Source organism: Pinus tabuliformis, chromosome 7 (assembly GCF_031772625.1).
Source record: "Pinus tabuliformis cultivar Carrire ecotype Pingquan chromosome 7, CPIR1, whole genome shotgun sequence".
NCBI classification, from domain to species: domain Eukaryota; kingdom Viridiplantae; phylum Streptophyta; class Pinopsida; order Pinales; family Pinaceae; genus Pinus; species Pinus tabuliformis.
Genome location: NC_142293.1, coordinates 2068763166 through 2068788062, shown reverse-complemented (window position 1 = coordinate 2068788062; position 24897 = coordinate 2068763166). Strand labels below are relative to the sequence as shown.

The 24897-nt window shown below is 39.0% G+C and overlaps 1 protein-coding gene across 1 annotated transcript; it reads left to right on the top strand.

Annotated features, from left to right (window-relative positions):
- Positions 1–2407: 2407 nt before the first annotated feature.
- LOC149256812 (uncharacterized) lies at positions 2408–3611 on the top strand. The gene has a single exon (XM_089460891.1). It carries the CDS (start codon positions 2566–2568, stop codon positions 3418–3420), a length of 855 nt encoding a protein of 284 aa, XP_089317017.1. The 5' UTR covers positions 2408–2565; the 3' UTR covers positions 3421–3611.
- Positions 3612–24897: the final 21286 nt, after the last annotated feature.

The following is a 24897-nucleotide window of genomic DNA, read 5'->3' as shown; positions in this document are numbered from 1 at the left end:
AATTTTCAATTGGGATGTCATGTTTTCTTTCTTGATCTACACAAATGCATTGACAATGTCCTAAACTTTCTTTATGGCATGGTTGAATGTTTGCATAATTTGTCATATCTCCGTCTCTATACCTTATGTTTTCTCACCATGTTCCCATGGTAAGTTCACCAATTGATCAACCATCTTCCATACCGTAGTGACTTTATCCTTCATCTTGGGAGTTTTTTAGGACCCTTTCTATGTCACTACCTCCATTTTATGACCTGGACATGAATTCTCACCAACTATAGAACCAATCCACAAAAACTTGTTCTGCCAAGAATCTATGATCAACCCTTGTTGGACCATCTCATGGCGATCTCAATTGTCACACCTTCACTCCCCAAACCAACTACCACTCTATTGTTGAAGAGAAAATCAAATCTCTGATACCAATTGACACAACCTCATAGGACTCACATAGACATGGGTGCTCTATCGACCTTTGGGGTGTGTCACACCAACACTTTTCCACTCAATGGAATGCCCAACCTGGTTGTACTTAGTTTGGACCATGCCTACACTTATTTTCTTCATTATATTATGTCTTGCTTACAATAGTTTATACTTAGCCAATAAACCCATCCAATATAAGTGTGCAACACCAATAAATGAACACAAGTATATGTTGGCGACCCATCTTAGCGTAACGCCCAATAAAAATTTACAATGTTACAAAGAAACTGATTACATGAACCCTCCGAAGTGAATACACCCATAATAATAGCCCCTTGACACAATCATGCCACACAAAATTAGACCAAGTCGTTGGTGCATATGCACACTAAATTCACCCAACTAGAGTGACATGCACCATAACTAACAATCATACAAGTGATCTGTTCCACAAAACTGTGCACTCTCTCACTCATCCCATCATGTGTAAAAATCATGCAGTCCCTCTCCACTTTAGTTCACTCGACCCATGTGACCCATAATGTCTTGTTTCTTGTCTTGCGACTTCACTTATTTACCTTCCACTCTATACATTTGGTTTGTATATATAGATGAGATCCCTCTCCACTCAATTAGTCGTGTCCCTTCATTTTAACTCCAACTGAAGTGCCATATCATGTGCTTAGTTAGGAAACTCCAAATTTCATGTGGGATTTTCCTTAGCTAATGTCCCGTCGATCTGCACGCACACCCATTTTCTACAATGAGTGTGTTAAATGACCGTTCTGTTGTGCGTTCTCGCCCACTAGCCAACACACGACCTCATGTGTGTCCCCTGTGCCATGCAATATGACCCATTGAATCGAGCCAACAACTCTATGATGAATTGATGTCATGCAACCCACATCTCATGCCCAACCAACACGTAATGGGCGTGTTATGGTTGTCATACGCATGCATGCCAAAATTCTACTCGTCTCGTCTATAAACCATGTGGTTGTTTGAACACTTATGCACTCAACTAAACTTCTCCTTCAACTAGTGAAGTGTGCTCGACCTTCCTTATGCCTCATTCATGTTGAACACGCAGGGGCAAGTCCCTTGGTGTGTTCGCACATCCAAGACAACATGCCATGTTCGATATAAGTGTGGAGTGCCCCAAACCAATCAGTTTACTCCCTAGTGAGTGTTGCAACAACCCCAACTTTGATTTGATTAAATACTTGGGTGAGATGACATGTGCCCATTTAATGAAAGGCCTTACAATAACCTTTACACACAATGACCTTTACATATGACATCAATCTAAAGACAAGTCCAATCCAAGTTGCCAAAACATATGATATACCAAACGAATATGGCATACTCGAGGAGATATTTATCTTCAACCTTGAAAAATATTACTTATAACCCCATAATGAACCACATTAGTGGGAGTTTATTTCTCTTCTTTTGTTTTGTTTTGTTTTTTGAGCTAAGTTGAGCCTAGGTTAGGGCCACTCTAATATTGGATGGAAGAATGATCTCCCAATTAGTAGGATGCTATACCAAGATTGTGCGAGGCTCGATCGAGCTTGGACGCCCCTTGGGATAGTTTAATTCCCTGAAAAGTGACTTCCATCCTCAACCCCTCTCCATGAGATTTGAACCAATGACCTGGTGGAGACTAAACCCCACACAAACCAATTGGTATACACCACAAGGACATTAATGAGAATTATACGTTATGGTTATGATTTTGATATAACAAGAAACATTTTCAAGTGAAGTGATTGAAATTTAATAAGATGACTAAAATTTGTAATCAATAAATTTGTATTTCTAATTTATTTAGTGGTCACGTGACATTTTTGAAATTTTAAATCCATCTGGACCCCAAAAAAATAAAAAATTGAAAAATCCTTTATCACAGTTTTAAAGTGATAAGATTACACTTGATCATATTATAAAATCCAACGCCGTTGAGGGTCGTTCGTACCCTTTATCCTATACGAATGTGTGATGAGGAATTTCAGTATATTAAGCACATTGTTCAACAATATTTCCCCGTAGCCACGATGCACAATCTCCGCCAGCCATAGGTAAATAACCCAACTGTCACCTGCATTCGTCGGCTATTGGCCATTTTCATCTTCAGACATGTTGATCACAAATTTTTACTTCCCTTCACTTACCAATGGACATCAAACTGCTCATCCTAGTCTGGCATGGAAGGCCCCTAATCTCGTTAAAATAACTCAAACAGCCTCAGCAACGCCCATTTCAAGGACCCAGTTAGGGAAACGATATGGAATTCTTGTTGCAAGATGTTGTTCCTCTGCGCCTCCTAAGCTGAAGGAGCAACTTTTATCTACAATTGCAGACTCTAATGGCACCCTAAGAGAGGACTCCATAGCTCTCATATCGTCTCTAGGGAAGTTCAACCCCAACCCAGATCTCAGACTCGCTTCTCATCTCTACAATGGCTGCTTTGAATCAATCAGTGGGTCCTTCAAAGGCACTGGCAAACCTGGAGAAGCTCAGAAAATAATAGAGAAAACAGTTACCCTAGGCAGGGCTACTTTCAACGCCTTCCAGCCAACTGGCATTGAGATTCAGCTGAAACAAACTTATAATCATGTGGGTATAGAGGCCGAAGATGCTTACAATCTGATAATCCAATTCTCAGTTAGTTCAGATGGTATGCCCCCCATGGAAGGCATGTTCATAAACAGGGCTGTGTTTAGCCTCTCTGGTTCAGCCAGGATGGACATCAAATTTGAGTCTTCTGCTATGGTTCCTCTTAATCCTCAGAGGGATTTGGAATCGTGGCTTAAGCTCTTCAAGGATGCCAATCCCACTATGGATGAGGAAGGATCTGCAATGGTGACTCTGCCCCCTGCCAAAGGCTCTCTTGATTATATTTATCTTGATGATGATATGAGAATTACGAGGGGAAATAGAGGAGCAATTGTTGTTGTTAAGAGGCTACAGAGCAAAGTCATCCATCTTTGAGATGTGATTCCAATTCTGTAAGTATTGATGATTTCAGAAGTGCTTATGTAATAAGTTATTTACTGGCAGTAATCACTCGATATAGCTGTTCACTATTAACATGCATTTATCCCAAGGTTTCCAGTGAAAATAAGTCTGTTGAACATCGGTCTTCTTGTTAAGAAGCCCACATTAATCTTGTTTTAATCTGACTCTGTGTAATCAACTGAATATTGCCTTCCCTGCCAAGTGGATAAGAGGTTCATCCCTTCCCAATGCTAATGCTTCTACTTGGGGATGGACAAAAGTATTGAGAATCCAAGATAAAGTCATGGTGAGATGATTTGTTTATCATTACAATAGGTGTTAAAGTGGGAGTGCAGTAAGTGGAAGTGCAGTGATGTATGTGGTAATCGATATGATTGGTTACTAACCATCTATTTTCTTTTTTCAATTGTTTGAGAACATGAAATTATGAAACCAAAAATTCTGCCCTTGCTCTCCGTTGGATAGGCGGAGAAGGATTCTCTACCTGTCTTTGTTCAATTGTTTGAGAACATGCAACTATGAAACCAAAAGTTATGCCCTCACTCTCCATGGGATAGAAGGACAGAGAAGGATTCTCTACCCGTCTTTGTTCAACTGTTTGAGAACATGAAACTATGAAAGAAAAGTTATGCCGTCGCTCTCCGTTGGATAGAAGGGCAGAGAAGGATTCTTTACCTGGAAGGGATACCCTTCCAGTGTTTTTCTTTATGATGTGGGACCTCACTATCATTAGCCATTATGTTTTTCTCACCTTTATGCCCTTCCTCATTCATAGTTTGAGATTCTGATGTTTCAGAAATAGAGAAACCATACCAAGGCATCCCAAAGCTTTAAATCTAGCTTGGACCCAGGTTTGACAAAGCTTTCAAACTAGCTGAGATCATATAAAGCTAGGTCTTGCATTCACCTATATGCATCGATGTTTTTGGCAGTATTGTCAAATTAATATTCAACTACAATAAACTTGGAGCTGTATGTCAATTGGGTTTGTCTTGAGTAGTTGGAAGGAAAGATTATTATCTTTTCAACCCAAGTTGAAGTCCTATAAGTAGCTTTAATATAATGGCTTTGAGACTTGTTATTGAGAATAAATAATCCCTCGAAAACAGTTTGAAACTCATGCATCTAACTACATTGCATATATCCATGGGTAGGACAACTGATCAGCCACCACTTTGACTGTAGTAATTTCACAAACCTATCAGTTCATTGTGCCATTGTTTTGTTCTTGTTCTTTACCAAATTTGTTTCATTCATGTGTAGACTCCAAGACTTCACATTACCAATTTATAATCTAGTTTTTTTAAGGTTTCAATATATCACCAGGTACATAAATTTTAGAGAATGATATGAAGGTTTATATTATGATATTTATGCTAATGAATGTACAGAGATAACGCTCCTTAATATGTTGATCACTTGTGCCTACCTTCCTTTGTATAGTTGATTGTTCCTGATATATTTCAAAATGTTGTAGGGTATACCTTGTTGACTTTGTGTATTGTTGGTAAGTGATATATTTCATGATGCTTGGTCAGAGGCAGAGATTGTCTCTGTATCCTGAGTTGTGAATGATAGATTTCAAATCCCAGCTGATGATTTTGACATTGCCGATTGTGAAGCCAACAAACTGTTTGGATCTAAGTTCTTCTGGAACACTAATTGACCATGATTTTGGTTGCTTCCATTTGTGGAAATTTTTTCCTTGATAGGTTGTTGATATTGGTTGCATTCTACCCATAAACTATGTAGTTTAATCTCCCCCGCTGTCTAAGCGTGTCTCTACTCCCCTCGGGGATCAATATAAGTATGCAACAAGGCCATTTGGTATCAAAATCAGCCTTTCACCTTACTAATTTGTAACAGCTATTATTTGAAATGGATTATCATTAGTTTAAGTGCAAATATTGGTGCCCTGTTTGCATCTAAGTTCTTTTGGGATCTAACTTCGGTAAGTGATCCAAAGTTCTGTTTGGATCTAACCTTTTCAGCAAGGTGGTACACCAATATTTTCACTTAAATTAAAGATAATCCATTTCAAGTAATAGTTGTCACAAATTAGTAAGGTGAAAGGCTGATTTTGATACCAAATGGCCTTGTTCCCCGAGGGGAGTATAGACACGCTTAGACAGTGAGGGAGATTAAATTACATAGTTTATGGGTAGAATGCAACCAATATCAACATCCTATCAAGGGCACAATTTTCCACAAACAGAAGCAACCAAAATCATGGCCAATTAGTGTCTCAAAAGAACTTAGATCTACACTTTAGCAAGAGCTATAACAAAGGAAAATTTCTCATAGCCCTAATAAGGATAGACTTCTGTGGGAAAAGAAAAGCTTGAGACATTTCATTGGAAAAGTTTTATTTGTAATTTCAGATCATACTTGGACCAAGGTTAGGGGTGTAAAGTATTGGGTAAAAAGCTCCACATTTCTCTAGCAATTAGCATGAAAGTGTAATATCACCTAAGATAACATTGGGAAATGAGCATTCTTTGGTCCAACATAATGCTTTATGTGTTTTGATCAATGTCACACAACTCGTGTTTGTATAAGATTCATTTGGCTATTGACTCAGTGACCCATATAAGACTTGGAAAAATACAAAAAAAAACTTAAAAAAAATACAATCTCCAAAAAAAAGAAAAAAAATACGAATTTTGAGAGGGTCCATGGGTCTTATGCAGATCCTATGCAGGTCACATGCAGTTCTTCATGGGTTCAATACGAGTAGACGGGTTCTATGCTGGTTTGGATGAGTATGGGTAGAGACCACAAGTCTTATGCAAGTGACGCATCTCGCTATAGAACCTATCAAGACCCATAGGTACTCATAGGTCTTATAAGAGTCGTGCAACAAGGGTTTTGATGAGTTGAAGATTATTAACCATATTTTTCTTCAATGTGCATTCATGCAACTTATGTCGGATTGGATTCTAGAAGGCACAAGAATGGTAATCCCACCTCAATAGAGGGTCCCATACCTTGTTAGTCTATGGCCACAAATTTTATCTCATGGTTTAATGAAATAATATAGGCTCTTGTACTTAGGTTTGTCACTTTGTCAATTTGGATGGAAATAAATCAAAATATCTTCATGAGAAAGGATGAACCCATTGATCTTCATCCAAGAGAAAATCATCACAATCTAAAGGTAACCATTACATCCAAACGATGGAAACCAAAATATTTTTAGGGTTTGCAAGATAATCAATCAAGGCTAGTTCTAGGGTAAAGTATCAAATGCATTCCTCAAACATTGGGCAAGTCTTTGCATAATAGTTTGTCAACACTTGTATGGAAAGCTCCAAGTTGCTTCTTCAACAAAGTGAAATTTGACAACATCTCAAAGGGAAATCTAGATTGTGTAGGGATAGGAAGTATATTAAGATATGACATGGATCACGCAATAGCTTGGTATGCACAAAATACCAACATTCCCACCAATAATGAGGCCAATATACTAGCCCCTCACTAGGTTTAAAAATTACCCTATATAAGGTTATCTAAACCCTAATTATTGAAGGGGATTTTGATCTCATAATTGGGAAAATATGAAAGGCAAATTTAATCATAGGAATAAGATATCTAGATAAACAATGGAAATTATTCCACCCTCTTCTAGAAATCATCAATTATCTTAAATACTTTGATTATTTTATTATGTCTTTGTAACCAAAGAAAGGGGAATGTAGTGGAAAACATCATTGCTACTATGGAAACCATTCTTTGTAGGGTTTTTCAAATAACTTGATTCTAAGACATGCATTTTGGTTCAAAACACTACCCTCCCACCTCACTCACCTCATTCAACATGAGAAAATTGATGTGGGGGACAAAATAATGGTATCCCCATTCCATGTCCCATTGAAAAGAGCTAAATGGGAACATAGCTACAAATCCTAGTTATAATATGATTGTGACCCTCAAGGGTCGAATCTCTACCATGAGGCTCATACATTGTAGGTCAAAAGAAAATGTATTAGTGGGAGTTGAAAACTAATGGAAAAAAACTACTATGAAGCAACACATGGTTAATAAGCTACAAGGATCTCAATTGCCTCAAGTTGCACTTGAGGTTTTCTCTCCACAACTTATGCAATGGTATATTTACATCACTTTAAAGGTTTATATTCATAATCAATATCATGTGATGGATAAAGTTAATGAGGTTAGCACAAAGGTGATATAATTGAGATTCAAATTTTTTACAGAATTGTTCGGTGAGATATGAATGCAGTCTGAAAATGCTTTCATATTTAATAGGACATGTGGTGTCCCATGCAACTCTACATCATTAGAGACATCCAAACAAAGGAACGAATTATGCACTTCAATTATATTAGCATCCATACTTAGATGACATATGGAAGGTGTCATAGGTTGGAGGCATGAAAACCAATGCAAGAGAGTAATAACATACAAGATCATAGCTTATAATGGGATCAAACTATCAAATTATTGTTATACAAATCCTTCCTTGATTTAGCCATAATTTGTTTGGAATGGTAGTGTATACCTTTCCTTATTTTATGGAAAGAGTCCACATGATAAGCATACCATAAACATTCTATGAAATTGGATGAAGGATGGTAGATCAACTCCAGCACCAAGTAAGTGGAAACAATGTGGAAGGAATGGTATTAATGAATGAGTATTTGAGTGGTTCCTCAATATTCAAGAAAATATGAGGTGACATATTACAATCCTACCTACATTTAATATTCTACACCTGGCTTCAAGCAACTTCACCCATTTAAAGCATCTTGATAAATGGAGGAAGTGTGTGCCTTGTTATTAGATTATCCATTGTGGTCAAAGGACATATGGAAGGCATTTCATGTTATGATGATGGTGACTAGTGCAATATTAGAACAACAATCAAATTATTTCAAAGTACATGGATCATAATGTAATGTGGCACAATTTACTACCAAATAAATCATGTTAAGGTTCATTAGTAGTCACACTTTCTCGATGATAGTTCAAACACTACCAACTCAATGGATCATTGTGACAAGAAGGGCTTATAATCTGATTTGGCTTGGGGGATCTACCTTGTAGTGTAAACCCACGCCTATATATAACAAATTTTCCTCCATATTGGCAACAATGCATCAATTTTGTGGTTTTAAGTCTAAAGGCCATGAGGTGGTTAATGAGCGGAGGTTTGACAAACATGCCAAGTGCTATCCAAAGTCTTTGTTGAGCATAAATGCAACACCAAATCACCAGGTGCATTATACATTTGTATCCAATGATCTATATTTGATCATTATATTATTTTTCATCCATATTGATGCTTTTAGAGTGGAAAAGTTGGAGGAATAACCTCATAAGACCATTTTTACTGGTGGGTCCCAATTTGACGAATTGGGGTTTGAAACCTTATGGAAGTAGTTTGAGGAATTAAATGACATTTTTTTAGGGTAAAACTTTTCCACTTAGGTAGAGCACCCCATAGATTTATTCTACATTGATATACTTTCCAATGACATAAGGAAGACCTTAAGCAAAGCCATATGCAAAAGTTTTCCTACTTGAAAGTTGACCTTCTTGATTTGACCACCAAGATTCAAAAGGATGCCACATTAGCCCCATTAATCATGGAAAAGGGGCTAGCCATGTGATCATGATGAATAAAACTCTAGAAGAATCAATATTGTAACTCTATTTAAGAGTTGGAGTCAAACTTAACCACTAGTAGGCTATCGAGTTGTGTTATAACCGAGACACTAAAAGGAAATGGGGTTCCATTCTATTGTTGTGCATTCTTTTCCATAGATGAGAAGAGTAGTGGGGGGGGGGGGGGGGGAGAGAGAGAGAGGAGAGTTTATACTATAGTATTCCATGTGCCACAAGTCTCACTCGAATTGTATTTGCATTTCTCCATTAAGGGAAAGAGAGAGCAGAGCAACGTCACTTTTCAGTTGGTTTTTTCTCCTATAAGGGTTTCCTAGATCATGTCTTGTGTTCATTGTGGTTTGTGAATTTTATTTCATTGTTATATATTTTCCATATTTTATCTATTGCATGCATTAGCATAACACAATAATTGATGAATCTAGAAATCTAAGGATAAATTATGCCTCATATTGAAGATTTTATATTTTCAAATATATTTTAGTAAATATGTTGTGACGAACTGTCGAACTGAATATCCACTATAGTTTACAAATCCTATTGGCATCAGAGCAAGTTCCTTTGGGAATTTTATGTGAGGTTTCAAGTGTAATTCCCCCAGCCTCCTACTAGGGTGCATTACATGCCCTTGTTACCCTTGTAACTTGAATTTTCTACTACTTTTCATTTGATCTATTTCCAGTGACATATGTTATGCATGTCTAATGCATTCTATGATGTAATGCACTCATTTATAGGGATATAATTGCATAATAACACCATTTTCAATTACAAGAAATAATAATTAATATAATGGAATTTAAATAACATTAAAAATAACACTTATCTAATAAAATATACCAACTTATTGTAGACCTTAGACATTATGCTCGTATCTCTCAACAGCGAGTCACCCTCAAAATGGGGCTTTGACTCCACAAGGTAGTGTCTTACCTAAACCTAAGTATATACTAGTACCATAGATAACCAAGTTAAGATACGAAACCCAACAACCTCCAATCAACAAGTTCACATCCCCCATCGGCCCCACAACCCAAGTAGTGCACCACCTTCTTTGCAATAACGATCTCTTAGGCTATGCACCTACCTTTACGGTGTCCAACTTAGCCGACTAGGGATGTTCTAAAGCCTTGTGGGTTCCAGGACTTCCTATTGCCTCATGGGCCTTTAGATGCCCCTCTAACCTCACACCGGGCAACCCATCCCATTTTTCCTCATGTCATAGGATCATCCCTTGTTTCCCATCTAGGGTGTCCAGTCACCTTTCCCATAGTATGATCATGTATAAAATGTGTCCCATAACACTATCACCTTCACTTCTATATGCATGTTACTTCTTGACACATGGAACCCCACTAAAGCCACTTTATGGACTTAAGTTAAAACATGTTCACTTTTTAATTAGGATTATTTTAATAATATCTTAAGCCATACAAATCCCCCTATTTCGCACTCATGGAGTCTTAGCCCTCGATATTGCTGCAAAATCTGACTCAATCTCCAATAATAATATATTTTATTAATGTGTATGTAATTTTGTATTTACAAAACTAAGCTCTTCGGTCCCCAAAACTATTAGAATAATGATCATTTGTTATGTTCTAAAATAATTATTGTTATGTCTCGAAGATTTTATTTTAGATGGAGAATTATTACTTGAGATATTTGTGGAGAGATTGTAGAGAATTTGTTGAGGGATTTTAGGACATGATTGAATCGAGCATTTACTCATATGCATGTATAAATATTTGTTTTATTAATGAAAAGGTTTGAAATTATCATATAATTGCTAAAGTTGTGCATTTGATCCATATTTTGTTGGTGTAATAACCTTCATCTGTTATCAGATTATGGTGTTATGTGACCATTATGTGAATGATAGAGTTGAGACATGTGAAGAGTTGAGGTATGTGTTGAAGAAAGGATGCGTGTAGAGTATGTGCCCCTGCATGGAAGAAGAAGAGTTGAATGTGTAATTAATTTTGGTGCAGTAGAGGAGATGACCTATGTGTGGAGGAAAACACATCTGTGACCATGGCAAGGGGTCAAACAAAGGTGAAGTAATATATTTTTAAAAAATAAAGTGTGAGAAGCATGGACCTTTTTCCTATTTATAAACATTGAACAAAATATATGAGAATAACTGAGTTGGTCATTGTATTGGGTTGTGACTATTCTGTCATGGTATGGTCATTGTATCAAGTTGTGGTTGGTGTATCATGGTATCATCGTTGTGTAACCTGCGTGGTGCAATCTATGTATGAAGAGTTGAGATAGAGTGGTGTAACCTACATTTGAATAGTTGGGATAACATGGAAGAGAGACAACCCAATGTGGAGCAAGAATTAAAGTGCTGTGTTGACATTGTGTGCAGTGGACAAGCATGGAAAGTCATTCACGAAAGGCATGGAGTTTCAGTGCGTTTGTTCCAGTAGCTAGGATGGACATAATCTGGATGGTTATTGCATTGGTTGCGTAGTGTAAGTGGATAATTCACCATATGGATGTTAAATCAACTTTCTTGAATGGTTATGTAGATAAAGAAATCTATGTATAGAAGCCTAAAGGTTTTGAGATTCCATGAAAGGAAAGCCATGTGTACTGGTTAAAAAAGGGTTTGTCTGGTCTAAAGCAAGCACCAAGTGCTTGGTATTTAAGAATTGATAAGTATTTCTAGGATCATTGCTTAGTCAAGAATTCATCTAAACCCAGTCTTTATAAAATTTAGTCAAGTCAAGGCATTCTTATTGTTTCACTTTATGTTGATGATATAATCTTTAAAAAAGCATTTTTATTATGATAATAAAAAGTTTTCATACAATTGTTCTTAAGCCATGCTGGGCTCATTAGTACATTCACAGCTCAACCCTCAGGGAGCTTTTCTGCTGATTGTATACAGTAGTATTGTCCACATAAGTGTAAAACCGGAGTCTCCTTCAGAACAAACCCCGTACAGTTCAAAAAAGTATGTCCGCCAGCAACCGAAATGTTCCAAAATAATATAAAGAGGTCTGTATACTATGAGCTATTGCCGAAAGATAAAACTGCTAAGGAAAAATATATACAAAATTATAACAGTATAAAGAGGAACTGTAAAAGGTGCCGTAAAAAATTGATCATAGAGATTACTGTTGCTGATCATAAGGAGGTTGGTCTGTTCTGTAAGACTGCATGTATCTCTTCTATCTGCCCTGATCCTGTTGTAGACCAGCCTAGATAGCTGATCTGCTTCTTCGTTCTTTCCCTGTAGATATGGCATAATGTGTTAAAGAGGGTCTTCAGATATAAAATCTCTTCAACAATTGTCATCAAAATTTGATTTTGACAAGCAGCTTTGATCCAATTTATAACATTAGAGAATCTATCTGTAGAGTTTATGTTTTTGTGTTGTAGCCAGCATAATAGGAGACGAAGGGAAGAAAGTTCTGCATAATTATTTGTTCCTGTACCCAGTCCTTTTAGAGTATGTTCTGAATTGATATGTATGCACATGCCTGCACCAGCCCTATTGTTTTGTGAGGCTCCATCAAAGAAACCACAAGGGATATCCTCCTGTATAATGATGTTATTTTGGTTTGATCTGGATTTTTTTTTCTCAGGAGGAGGCAGAGCAGAATAAATGGTTGTGATATTAGTTGATGATATAATCTATACATGGAACCATTTTGAATTATTTCAAAGGTTTGTCACATATGATTATTGAATCTAAAATGTTAGATGATTTTGGTGAGTTTCATTATTTCTTGCGTATTTGATCCAGGTGGATATTGGTGGCCAACTACTTATTCCACCTAGACCCCCTAGTCAGTTTCATCTGTTTCCTTGTTCATTTCAACATTTACTATTTTTAGCTGTTTTTGAGGTCCTGAACTTTCGAAGCATTTTTGACCCCCTAAACGGTGTTTTGTTTGGGTCCACGACAAGCCCGTAGTCATGAGCAGGGGCCTATGGTAAAACCTGTAGTACTTGGCGAGACCTTTCCAACAAGGTATCATACGTGCCAAACGAAGATAATATGACCAAGTTACAACCCCGAGAAGTTGGCTACCTAACTAACACCAACAGCGCCCACAAAATCTTGGTGTTACATCTCCTGGAGTTAGGGTTTTGGTTTTTTATGGTTTTCTCATGTTTTCCAATAATAAATAGGCCCTTAAGCCCCATTGTAACACATTTCAAAGGCATGTAGCCAGCACATCTCTTCTGAGAGATAAACTACCATCGCCCAAGTTATCTTATTTCCATTCTCTTTGTAAGCATAATTCAATGTTTTTCTATTAATGAAATGAAGTGTTTTTCTGTTGTATCTCTGTGTTTATGATTATATCTGTAAGTTGTTGCGTTCTTGTTTAAGTTCAGATTAGTGGTATCAGTGTGGTTTGCTCTTTCTTTTTTTTTCTTTGCAGGTCCCTAATGAGGTTCAGGTATAAGGAGTTAGGGCTTGATCTGGTTGAACCATTGCAAGATCAGCCTCGCAAAACCCGACGACCTCCCATGGAAAAAGAAAAGAAAGATGAGGGGGCAGGAGATCCTTTCAAAATATTGCTCGAAGAAGCCCTCGAGCAACAGAGGGACGCGATGATGGATAACTTTGCCCAGATCCTTCAACGACTTCCCACTGGCGATGTATCTTCATCCAACAACCACTCTGGAGGCGCCACTCCTTTTAAGGTACAAGTTAACTTCGATATTCCCATATTCAAAGCCCAGATAGATGCAGAGGCCATAGATAAATGGTTAAATCTGTTGGAAGGATATTTTTCAATTCATGAATTTTCCAATCGGGAAAAGATTACTTTTGCACTTCTCAAAGTCACCTCACACGTCAAGGAATGGTGGGAAGCCTACTGTGAACAAAAAGACGAGAGTGAAACCTTGTTTTTTTAGCCACACTCACTTGGAATTTTTTCTGAGACGCCATCAAGGAACAATATTACCGTGTTGGGAGCTATGAAGACAAATACATAAAGTGGACCATGCTACGACAGGGAAGGGACCAAGATGTGCCAGAGTTCACAAATATTTTCCATACCCTTTGCACAAAGCTGGGTATCAGGGATACTGAGCGACATTTGGTGCTCAAGTACCGCACTTGTATACACAAGTACATCTAGGAGGAGATGGAGTTCTTGGACATTTCCTCGCTCGACACGGTGTATCGATACGCTGTCAAGATTATGCATAAGTTTAAATAGGAGAAGAAGAACTTTGGATCTACAAATCCAAAGCAAGGAAAAGGTGTCCCCAAACCACAGAACAAAGGACCAAGCTAAGGTAGGGCTACCCAATATAGCCTGCCGAAGATGCAAGCAAAGAACAACACCATGAAGATGAAGAAGGGCACGGGAAAATGTTGTGAGTTCCATGAGAGCTCCAATCACAAGACAAGTGATGTCGGGCCAAGCAGTCAATGGTGGCCAAGCTGAAGGCTTCTGAATCAGACGCAAGTTTCGACTCTGAATCAAAACCTGATAAGGGAACTAACAGAGGGAAGCAGATCATTGATGCAGAGCCCAGTGCCAATGTGGCCACACTCAAGATCTAGAAGATTGAACCTGAAGATCCGTAGGAGGGGGAATGCCTCTTCCACTCACAAATGTGGGTGAAGGGTTCTCCACTGCAGTTCATTTTCAAGAGCAGGAGCCAAAAGAATCTCATTTTAGCAGAGGTCGTGAAGCGGCTAGGTCTAAAGACTATGGCACATCCACAGTCGTACACCATAGGTGGCTTCACCAAGGAAGAGATATTCACATCAACCAACAGTGTCGCCTTCCTACAACATCAAGCCCTTCACGGATGAAGTATTGTGTGACGTTTCACCTCTTGAAGTTTGTGAGGTATTGTTAGGAAAACCATACTTGTGGAAGCAACATGTTGTATATGGGTCTCGACCTCACTCTGTGATTATTAATTTGGCTTATAAGTTTTACAGGATACCAAAGGTAGCCCCACCTACCGCCATCTCTTTGATCACTACAAAGCAATGCAGTAAGATCATTTCCTAGATTTTTTTTCTCATGATTCACCCCCAAGGCAAGAGGAAGGTTTTGGCCACGACTTCCAGGTAGGGCTCCTCTCCACAAAAATAACAACAGATGGACAAGGTCGTGGAGGAGTACAGGGATATTTTCGCCTCACCAACAGGGGTACCTCTGCACTCTCAGGTCAAGCACTCCATCGATCTGACCCCAAGTGCGTCGTTTCCCAATGGACCGATATATCGACGCTTTTTCTGGGGAATGATGAGATAAAGAGGAATATTAAGGAACTATTTCATAAAGGGCACATCAGGCCAAGATCGTCACCTTGTGGGAGCCCGATTGTATTGGTACAGAAGAAGGATGGGACCTGGAGGCTCTGTATTGACTATCGAACGTTGAACAAGATCACTGTCTGGAATAAGTACCCAATCCCGCAATTTGATGACCTTTTGGACCAAATCAAAGGGGCCAAATATTTCAACAAGATTGACTTGAAGTCAGGTTATCACCAGGTGCCTATTGAACCCTCCGATGTGTGGAAGAATGCCTTTAAATCAAAGGAGGGCCTTTTCAAATGGTTGGTCATGTCGTTCGGGTTGATGAACACCCCTACAACCTTCGTGAGACTAATGGATGACATCTTGCAACCCTTCACCAATGAATTTGTGGTGGTGTATTTAGATGGCATCTTGATCTTCAACCATAGTTGGGAAGAGCACCTCCACCATATTCAACAAGTCCTTTAGACCCTGTGACAACACAAGCTGTGTGCTAACTTGGAGAAATGAAACTTTGGCCTAACCTAGGTTCAATATCTGGGATACATCATTGATGAGCAGGGTGTATATGTGGATCCATCCAAGATACGAGTCATTTGGGATTGGTTAGCCCCAACCACTTTAATAGAGCTTCCTAGATTTTTGGGTCTTACCAATTTCTATCGTAGGTTTGTGTTGGGGTTCTCTCATATCACTTGGCCTTTAAGTCAAGTCACCAAGGGTAGAGTGAAAGCAAAGATTTTTTGGCCAGAAACCCAACAAAAAAAGTTCTTCGAGTTGAAGAATCACCTCCGTTCTGCACCAGTTCTCACATTACCGGACCTGTAACAACCATTTCAGATTGAGACAAATATCTCCAACTATGCTATTGGTGTGGTTCTTACTCAGCAGGGGAATCCAGTGGCTTACCACGATGAGACACTTTTAGACACAGTCCGAAAGTACCCCACTTACGATAAAGAAATGTATTCCATTATGCAGACCTTCCATCAATGGAAGCATTACATTTTGGGGAAGGAAACGGTCATCCACACAGACCACCTACCTCTACAGTTCATACAAACACAAGGGAAGTTGCAGAACAATCACCATAAAAAATGGTCCACATATCTGCAACAGTTCCATTTGAACATTGAGTATAAGAAGGGTAGAACCAATAACGTTGCTGAATGCCTGAGTCGACCACCAGTCATGGCATTGATCACTGTGCTCGACTCCTGTGGGTGGAAGACATCGGGGTGGATGCATCTTTACAAGAGCGATATAGAATTTGGTAGCATATACCAAACACTCTTGGAAGGGAAGCAAGTTCTGAATTTTCACCTTCAGGATGCACTGTTATGCCACTTGGGACACATCTATGTTCCTTCAGGTGAGCGTGCCAAGATGACTTGGGAGGCACACTATAGTCGTGTCGCTAGACTTTTCGGAGTAGAGAAAATAGTGGCAGTATTGCAGAAGTATTTTTATTGGCCGAAACTTCGTCAGGATGTTGGGAAGTACGTTAGATCCTACACCGCCTGCGCCATTTACAAACCAACCATCAAGAAGAAAGGTCTGTATACTTCTCTACCTACTCCTAGCTGACCTTGGGAATCTGTCTCCATGGATTATATGTCGGGCCTTCCTTCTACTAAGCACGACAACAATCACGTTTTTGTGGTTGTTGACATATTCTCTAAGATGGCCCATCATGGTGGCCTGCAAGAAGAGTATCACAATAGAGGCCATTACTAAGCTCTTCTTTGAGCAAGTGTGGGTACATTTTGGGATCCCATAGTCCATTGTCTTAGATCGGGACAACAAATTCCTGAGTGCATTTTGGTCAATTCTTTGGTCAATTCTGGATATAAAAATTACTAATTCCACGACTTTCCATCCCCAAACTGATGGCGAAATAAAGGTTGTCAGCAAGATGATCGTACACATTCTACGGATGTACAAATCGAAGCATCCATGCACGTGGGATGGAAGTCTCCCCTATGTCCAACACAGCTACAAAAAAGCTCTCCATAGCTCAACATGCCACAACCCCGTTCAGGTAGGGCTGGGATTTCAACCATTATGCCCCATTGATGTGGCCATACCATTTGTAGCCACTCAAGTAGGTTCGTCTCACGTTCAATCTAAAGTTGAAAGGGATAACAACTTCATTGAGCGCATTCAACACATCTGCCAATAGGTCCATGATATATTAGACAAAGCCAATGCTAAGTACAAGCAACGCCATTATCAACATCAAGTGCCTCAAAAGTTCCAGGTGGATGAAAATGTTTGGCTATGTTTGCAGAAGGAGCACCTTGCTGGACCCCAATGCAAGGTTCGCCCACTCCGATACGGGCCATACACCATCACTAAGGTTGTCGGTGACAATGCCTTCGAGCTCAACATCCCATCGTTCCTTGGTTTGCACCCAGTGTTCAATGTAGATCACCTTCAACCATACTTTCCACCATTGTTGGACACATCTGACATTGCAGAACAACTCACACCAACAAATCTCAACCCAGACTACATGGAACAAGCCATAACTGATCAGATCATGGACACACAGACCAAGAACACTCACCAATAGAGGATACAACCATATCAAATTGTTAAAGCAGGTCAACTCCTTCACCAGGGCAAGTGGTTCACCAAGGACAAGGTTCAACAAAAATTTCCTCACCTCATGGAGGCTCTGCATGCAATGGTGATCATTGCTTCCTAAGGGGGGAGGAATGATCCAAGTGGATATTGGTGGCCACCCACCTTTTCCACATAGATGCCCCAATCAGTTTCATATGTTTCCTTGTTCATTTTAGAATTTACTATTTTTAGCAGTTTTTCAGGTCCTAAACTTCTGGAGTAGTTTTGACCCCATAAACAACATTTTTTGGGGTCCGCAATAGGCCCATAGCCATAGGCAAGGGCCTATAGTGAAACCTATATTAATCAGCGATACCCTTCCAATAAGGTATCCTACATGCCAAATGGAGATAATATGACCAAGTTATGATCCCAGGAAGTTGGCTGCCCAACTAACCCTAACGAGGCCCACAAACTCTTGGTGTTACATCTCCTGGGTTATGGTTTTGGTTGTTTAGGGTTTTCTCATGTTTTCCAATAATAAATAGGCCCTTGAGCCTCATTGTAACATAGTTAAGAGGCATGTAGCCACCACATCTCTTCTCAGAGATAAGCTACCATCGCCCGAGCTATCTTATTTCCATTCTGTTTGTAAGCATAGTTCAATATTTTTCTATTAATGAAATGAAGTATTTTTTTGCTGCATCTCCGTGTTTATGATTATATCTGTAAGTTGTTGTGTTCATTGAATTATGGCAAAGGAAGATGGTTTTCTTAAGTCACATGCCAAGTATACTTGGGATATTCTAAAAAGTTTAACATGTTGAGTTGCAAACTAATTGCAATTCCTTTAGCAATTAGGTTGAAGTTATACTAAAATGATGAATCCAATCCAGTTGATGATACTCTATATTGTCAATTGGTTGGTTTGAATTTTGATCTACCCAACTACACCTTGACCAGATATATCTTTTGTAGTCAACATGTATCTAAATTTATGTCAAACCCCAAAGAATTTCATTGGAGGGCATGTTGGCTATGGCTTAATATATATATCTACAAAGGATTTCAGGTTGACTGGTTATACATATTCAAATTGGACAAGTTGCATGGATGATAGGAAATAAAATTTAGGGGATTCATTCGACATGGGTTCAACAATAATGACTTGGAGTATTAAAAATAAAGCCATTGTTCCTCTCTTCGTAGCAAATCAGAGTATAGAGGAATAGTAGTAGTTTCTTGTGAAGCAATATAGTTAAGAAGAATTTTGGAAGATCTTCTTGAGCAACAGGAGAAACCTACTTAGTTGGTTTGTGACAATCAAAGTGCTATTAAAATGACCAAGAATCCATTTTTTCACAAAAAGACCAAAGACATTGATATTCAATATCGTTATTTTCAAGAATTGGTTCAACAATGTTGATCAAGATCATGTATTGTAAAATAGAAGATCAAGTCACAAATATCTTCACTAGGGCACTCTCGAAGGAATTTTTTTGCAATTTCAGAGATAATCTTGGGATTTCTCCTAATGATCATTATGGGGGAGAAATGTTAGAATAGTGATAATTTGTCATATTCTAGAATTATTATTGTTATGCATTTGTTATCTCTCGAAGGATTTATCTTAGATAGAGAATTATTAGTTGAGATAATTGCAGAGAGGTTGTAGGAAAAATGTTGACAGATTGTAGGACATTATTGAATTGAGTATTTTCTCATGAGCATGTATAAACATAGGTTTTTCTTAAGGAAAAGGTCTGAGATTGTCTTATCATTGCTAAATTGTGTGTTGCTCCATATTTTGTTTGTGTAATTGTTGGGTATGTGTTATATTCTTTGCATGATTAACCATGTTCCTAACATGGGGAGTTTCTCCCCCATATAACTATCGTCATGAGCAGGGGGATGATACTTTTATATATCCCTCCCTAGCATGGTCTTTTGGACCTGCACCCCTAAAGTGAAATTTTTGAAAATTTTGCCTTGTGAAATATTGTAATTTCATAGTCAATTGAACTTGTTTATCATTAGGTCGCATATCTAATGATAGAATTTATGTTGTAGTTTTTTCCATAGAAGGAAACTCTCTTTTAAGAGGGAATCAAATAGCAGTTATCAAATCATGATAGATGTTAAAAAAATAAAAATAAAAATCATTATGTTTTCCCTGATTTTTGGTTTTAATGATAAAATATTTATGTTAGAGTGTGTGTTTTCTATTGCATATTTTATGTTTTTTGTTTGCAACAATTAATTATACAGGGTTAAAACCTACATTTGGTATCAATTTTTTTTTTCTTCAAGGGGATGTCTTTGTGGCTAAGGGGTTTAGCTTAGGCTTGTGGTAGGAAATGTTATAGTGCAAGATACATGAAAGTGATTCTTGTGGCGAAAAGGATGTGGTGAGCAATTCAAAGAGAGAGATCAAGAAATTCAATGGGAAAAGTTTTGAGTTGTGGAAGCTCAAAATGGAAGATTTGTGCGTAGACAAAGATCAGTGGATCATTGATGTCAACGGGAGAGTGGAATGAATTGGATCAAAAGGAAAAGAACAAAATATGATTTTGTCTCTCAAATTCAGTATTACTAATGTTTCAAGGGAATCTACTACAAACGATTTGTGGGTCAAGTTAGGGGCTTTATATTAGTCTAAGTTCATGGTGAATAAATTGTTCCTATGTGTTGTAGCTAAATCTTGCACCATGCAACCCAATTGCAGCAAGAGGCAAGGAAAGCTCCCTAGAGACAACCTATGGGTTGATTGTAGACCAGTGCCTAGGACATCTTAAATAGAGGAGTGCTTGTAAGGTTATATGTGAGGGGGTTGCAACACTCCAATTGTCACGTAAAAAAAAGGGTATGAGGGGGCTTGGTTCATTCCTCCAAAGGTATGAGTTATGTACTTCAGGTATTCCCTCACACACACAGTTCCCAAAAGTATCACATAGAACAACGGAGGTTGATTACTTCAAAGGGGATTACAACTTAATAGGCTTTGTTGGGTAAATGATCGAGGATGAGGAGGAAGAGTAACTCATCATAGGGAGCTTACAGCATCAAGAACCCTATGCATAACACATAGAGCTTGCAGCTCTAAGAATTCCAATACTTATTTGAGTCAGAAGCAGATATAATGGGAAGAAGAGAGGTTGGGTGCTGTGATTCATGAAGAGAAGCTATTAAAGATATGATTTCAATAATCCAGATAGGCACTAGCATTAACAATGTCGATACAAATGGATCTGTGAGGAACTACATGCACATGCATAACATATTGATACTAGCGAGTTTGTGAGGAGGTCTTGAGATATTTCTAACAACAGTAATCACATGAATTCAGAGAAGAATATAAATAGAATGGAATTAACAGGAGGATAACATACTATAATACTTAGAAGGGGGAATCACCACCATTTCTTTGCTATGTCTGAAAGATATGCCTATGTGAAGTAACATGGTCTAAAATACAAGTCATGCACTTACAAATATATGAGCCAAAAATTGTATCACAGAGTCTAATCCTCGCAGGTGAGAAATTTTAGAACCTTTGTATTATGTTTCATCCCCCTATTTATAAGAAGAGGGGGAGATCTTTGAATTACAATAAAAATATATGAGCTTGAGCCCCAGCTTTCATGCTAGACTAGCTATCTCGGCTTTGTCAGGCTATGCTACCACCTACCTAAGATTACAAAAGGGATCGAATGCCTTTCTTAAAAAATACAAAAATAAATGCTTAGAGAAAGAAAATTGAGAGAGGAAAGAGGAGGTGTCCCCTTGCTGCTTCAGTGGAGGCCTTGGATAGAGCCACGTCCCTGCTGTCATCAGGCTCTTTTCAGCTGCTTGAGGTGGTTCACTGCTGCTCGAATGGCTTCTGTCAATTCTCCTTTAAATGCTGAGTGACCTGTTCGGTGGAGTAGGGAGTGGAGTGGGAAAGGTGTGTGCCCGAGTGGTCCTTTGCTGCGTGACGAAGTAGAGCACCATGTCATGCCATTAAAACTTCATGAATCCTCCCCATATTGATCTGCAGCCATGCCATGTCTTATTTAATATCACCGTTGCTGACCCATCCACCCATTTAAATCTTTGTACAGTGCTATCAGTGTACCGTGCCGTGGGCCTTTAAATTATTTAAAATAGATGAATAAGTGGGAATTTTCAATTAACTCTTAGGCCCCCTTTATTTATAGCCCCTTTTATGAATTTCCTTATATGACCGGGGGCTGGAACTAAAGGCCCATGTGTTTGGCACTAAAGCCCTCAATAACAACGCGGGGGGAGGGATTTTTATTTATATCACAGAAGTCCCATATCGGCCGATTTCCTGAACGCAAAAACTTCATGAAATATGGCCTATGGAACATCACATCCGGGTGCCCTTTTTCTTATCACAAACACATGCAAGGACGAATTTCAGCGGAAGAGAAAGATTTACATTGTGCGATTACCGATTGCGATGGGTGATGTCGTCACTAGCATGTGTCACCCAATGAGTGGTGACACATGTCACCCGATAATGGCTCTGTCTCACCCCTTAAAATGTTGAAGTTGGGTGACACGTGTCCCCCGTATGATCACGTCACCCTCTGTACTGCCCCATTACTGTTGGAGTCAGCTACCCTGTCAGTTCTGAAGACCAATCAGAGGTCGCCACATGGCCCCCTTGGAGGAGAGAGGAAGAGGCCTGCGGAGCCATGTTTTTCCATGGTTTTCTTTGTAATTAAAAATTGGCCCTCCTCGACGATTTTGGTCCATACCGCAATATCGACGATTTATTATAGTTTCAGACCTTTGAACCCACCGATCTGCCAATCGCTGATACCACGTGAAGGAGAGAGAAGGGGAGGCCCGACTCTAGTTTTTCGATGAAATTCCTTTGTTAATGGTTTTCTTGGGCCCTCGACGTTTTTACCTTATACCGCAACATCGGCCCCCGCAAGGTATTTTAAGTTAAGAACCTGCTGATTTGTGGGACTGCGAGGTCATCGAGATGCGGTATGCAGGGCCCTGCGGGAACCTACGGGATTGTGGGGTCCCCAGGATGCGGGATGCAGGATACTACCATGTGGAGGAGAGAGAAGAAGGGTGGTCTGCTCTTGCTTTGTTAACCTTTTTCTTTGTAAACATTTTTTGGCCAGACCCAAAACTTTAACACTGCATCGCAATATCGTCCCCCACAAGGTTTTTGAGTGTTGGCCCATTGTTTCGTCGGTGTGCTGATAATGCAGGATTGTGGGATTCACTATGCCCAAGACCCCTCGACTGTCGATATGCGATATGCTTTGTGCCCGGACCCGCTGATTGCTGATATGCGATATCGACAATGAGCCTCTCGGGTCCCGATTGTGATTTTTCCTCCATACTTAGCCATTTTCTTCAATCAGCTAGGCCTTTCAGGGATAATCTTCAATAGGGTCTAACGTTTGATCTAGGAACCCCTCTTTAGACTTCTATATACCACCAGAAAGATTTTTCTAAGTACTACACAATGGAGAGGGTCCCATATAGCTCTAAAAACTTCTGTGGCTCATAATTTGGCATCAAACATCACTATTATTTGGCTTTTGAAGAAACTGATGACTTGTGAAGCAATGAGTGACAACATTGGCTCCTACTAGGGATAGTGCCTTGCTAGAAAAGTGTTGTGAACCTGCAAACCAATATCCTTCACCATTGGGCATGGATTCAATAATAAATGAATCTTTGAAACCAACAAAATCTCCATGGGACTTTCCTCCTCAATCTAAAATGTAGAAATAAAAAAATCTAACAACTGGAAAGTAAATGCTCAGCTGGTGAACTTATTTATATACACTCCTACTTATGCACAGGGCTCAATTCACCTAAGTGAGTTCAACCCTCCAATGGAGCCAAGCCAACATTAGAGTACTGGGCCTTATGCCTTCATATTGTTGAAAAATAAAAATTAAAATAGACATGCACCATAAAAAATCTTCAAACAAGGAACCTGATACATGCTCTTGAAATAACCTATGCTGACTTAAGTATAGGCTCATGTACGCAGCCACAGGGTAATGGAATAGATAAGGAATGTTTATAGAAATATTGCATCGTGGGTCGGAGCCTCTTTACTAGCCTCCGTTTCTTGTGCAGCTTCCCATAATAGGAATTGTGGAGGCTCTGCATCACTTGACTCTTTATCAAAGTCATATTCATCAAAGGAAGAAAACATTAAACTCGGCCAAATCATACCCCTGAGGGTTTATTTGAAGGGTGAAGATGTTTCCTTCCTCTCTTTCTTGCTCAATGGGTGATGCCTCTTGATGCGAGTGGATGTTTTCTTGGAACAGAGCTCCACAAACATCTTCAATAGATTCATCAACCTCAGGATTGTTTTCATCATTACAAAATTTGCAGGAATCTTCAAACAGAGCATTCGGTATATAAAATGTCTTGTAATATTGACGGAATGTTGTATGGAAACATTTCAATTTAGATATGCTGCCCTGAGGTAGTGTTTTAAAACAAACCCTAGCATCCACCTCTAAAGACAATTTGAACAACTTCATTAGTACATCTTCAAGAAGAATACCTTGTTGCTCCATGCATTCATGAAAGTCTTTGAGGTGCTGGTCAGGTCTTCTCTTTGAGTTCCCACTGAATTTAGGAAAATAACTATCCCACTCATGAAATAAAGGAACATGGTTAGGATAACCAGCAATGGAAGAGAAATCCAGTGGGGCAAATTGGTTGGCCAAGAATGCAGGAAGGGCCATCTTGAAAACCTCCCTATGTGATTTATTTCATCTTCGAAAGCAAGGAGAGTTTTCAACTGATGTAGCATCAGAGTGAGTATGGGGCTGCTTAAAATCTAGGATGATCAAAATAGATATATGGACAGTGGAATCGCCAGGATGTTTACCATAAAATTGACAGTGGAGTTGCCAAGGTGAGAGATCTTCAACCCACACTTCCTATGCTCACCTAATAGAGGAAATGAAATGTTTTTT

Bases quoted from the DNA above. Each gene is read 5' to 3' on its own strand.
- LOC149256812 (XM_089460891.1), top strand. From the start codon at position 2,566: ATGTTGATCACAAATTTTTACTTCCCTTCACTTACCAATGGACATCAA.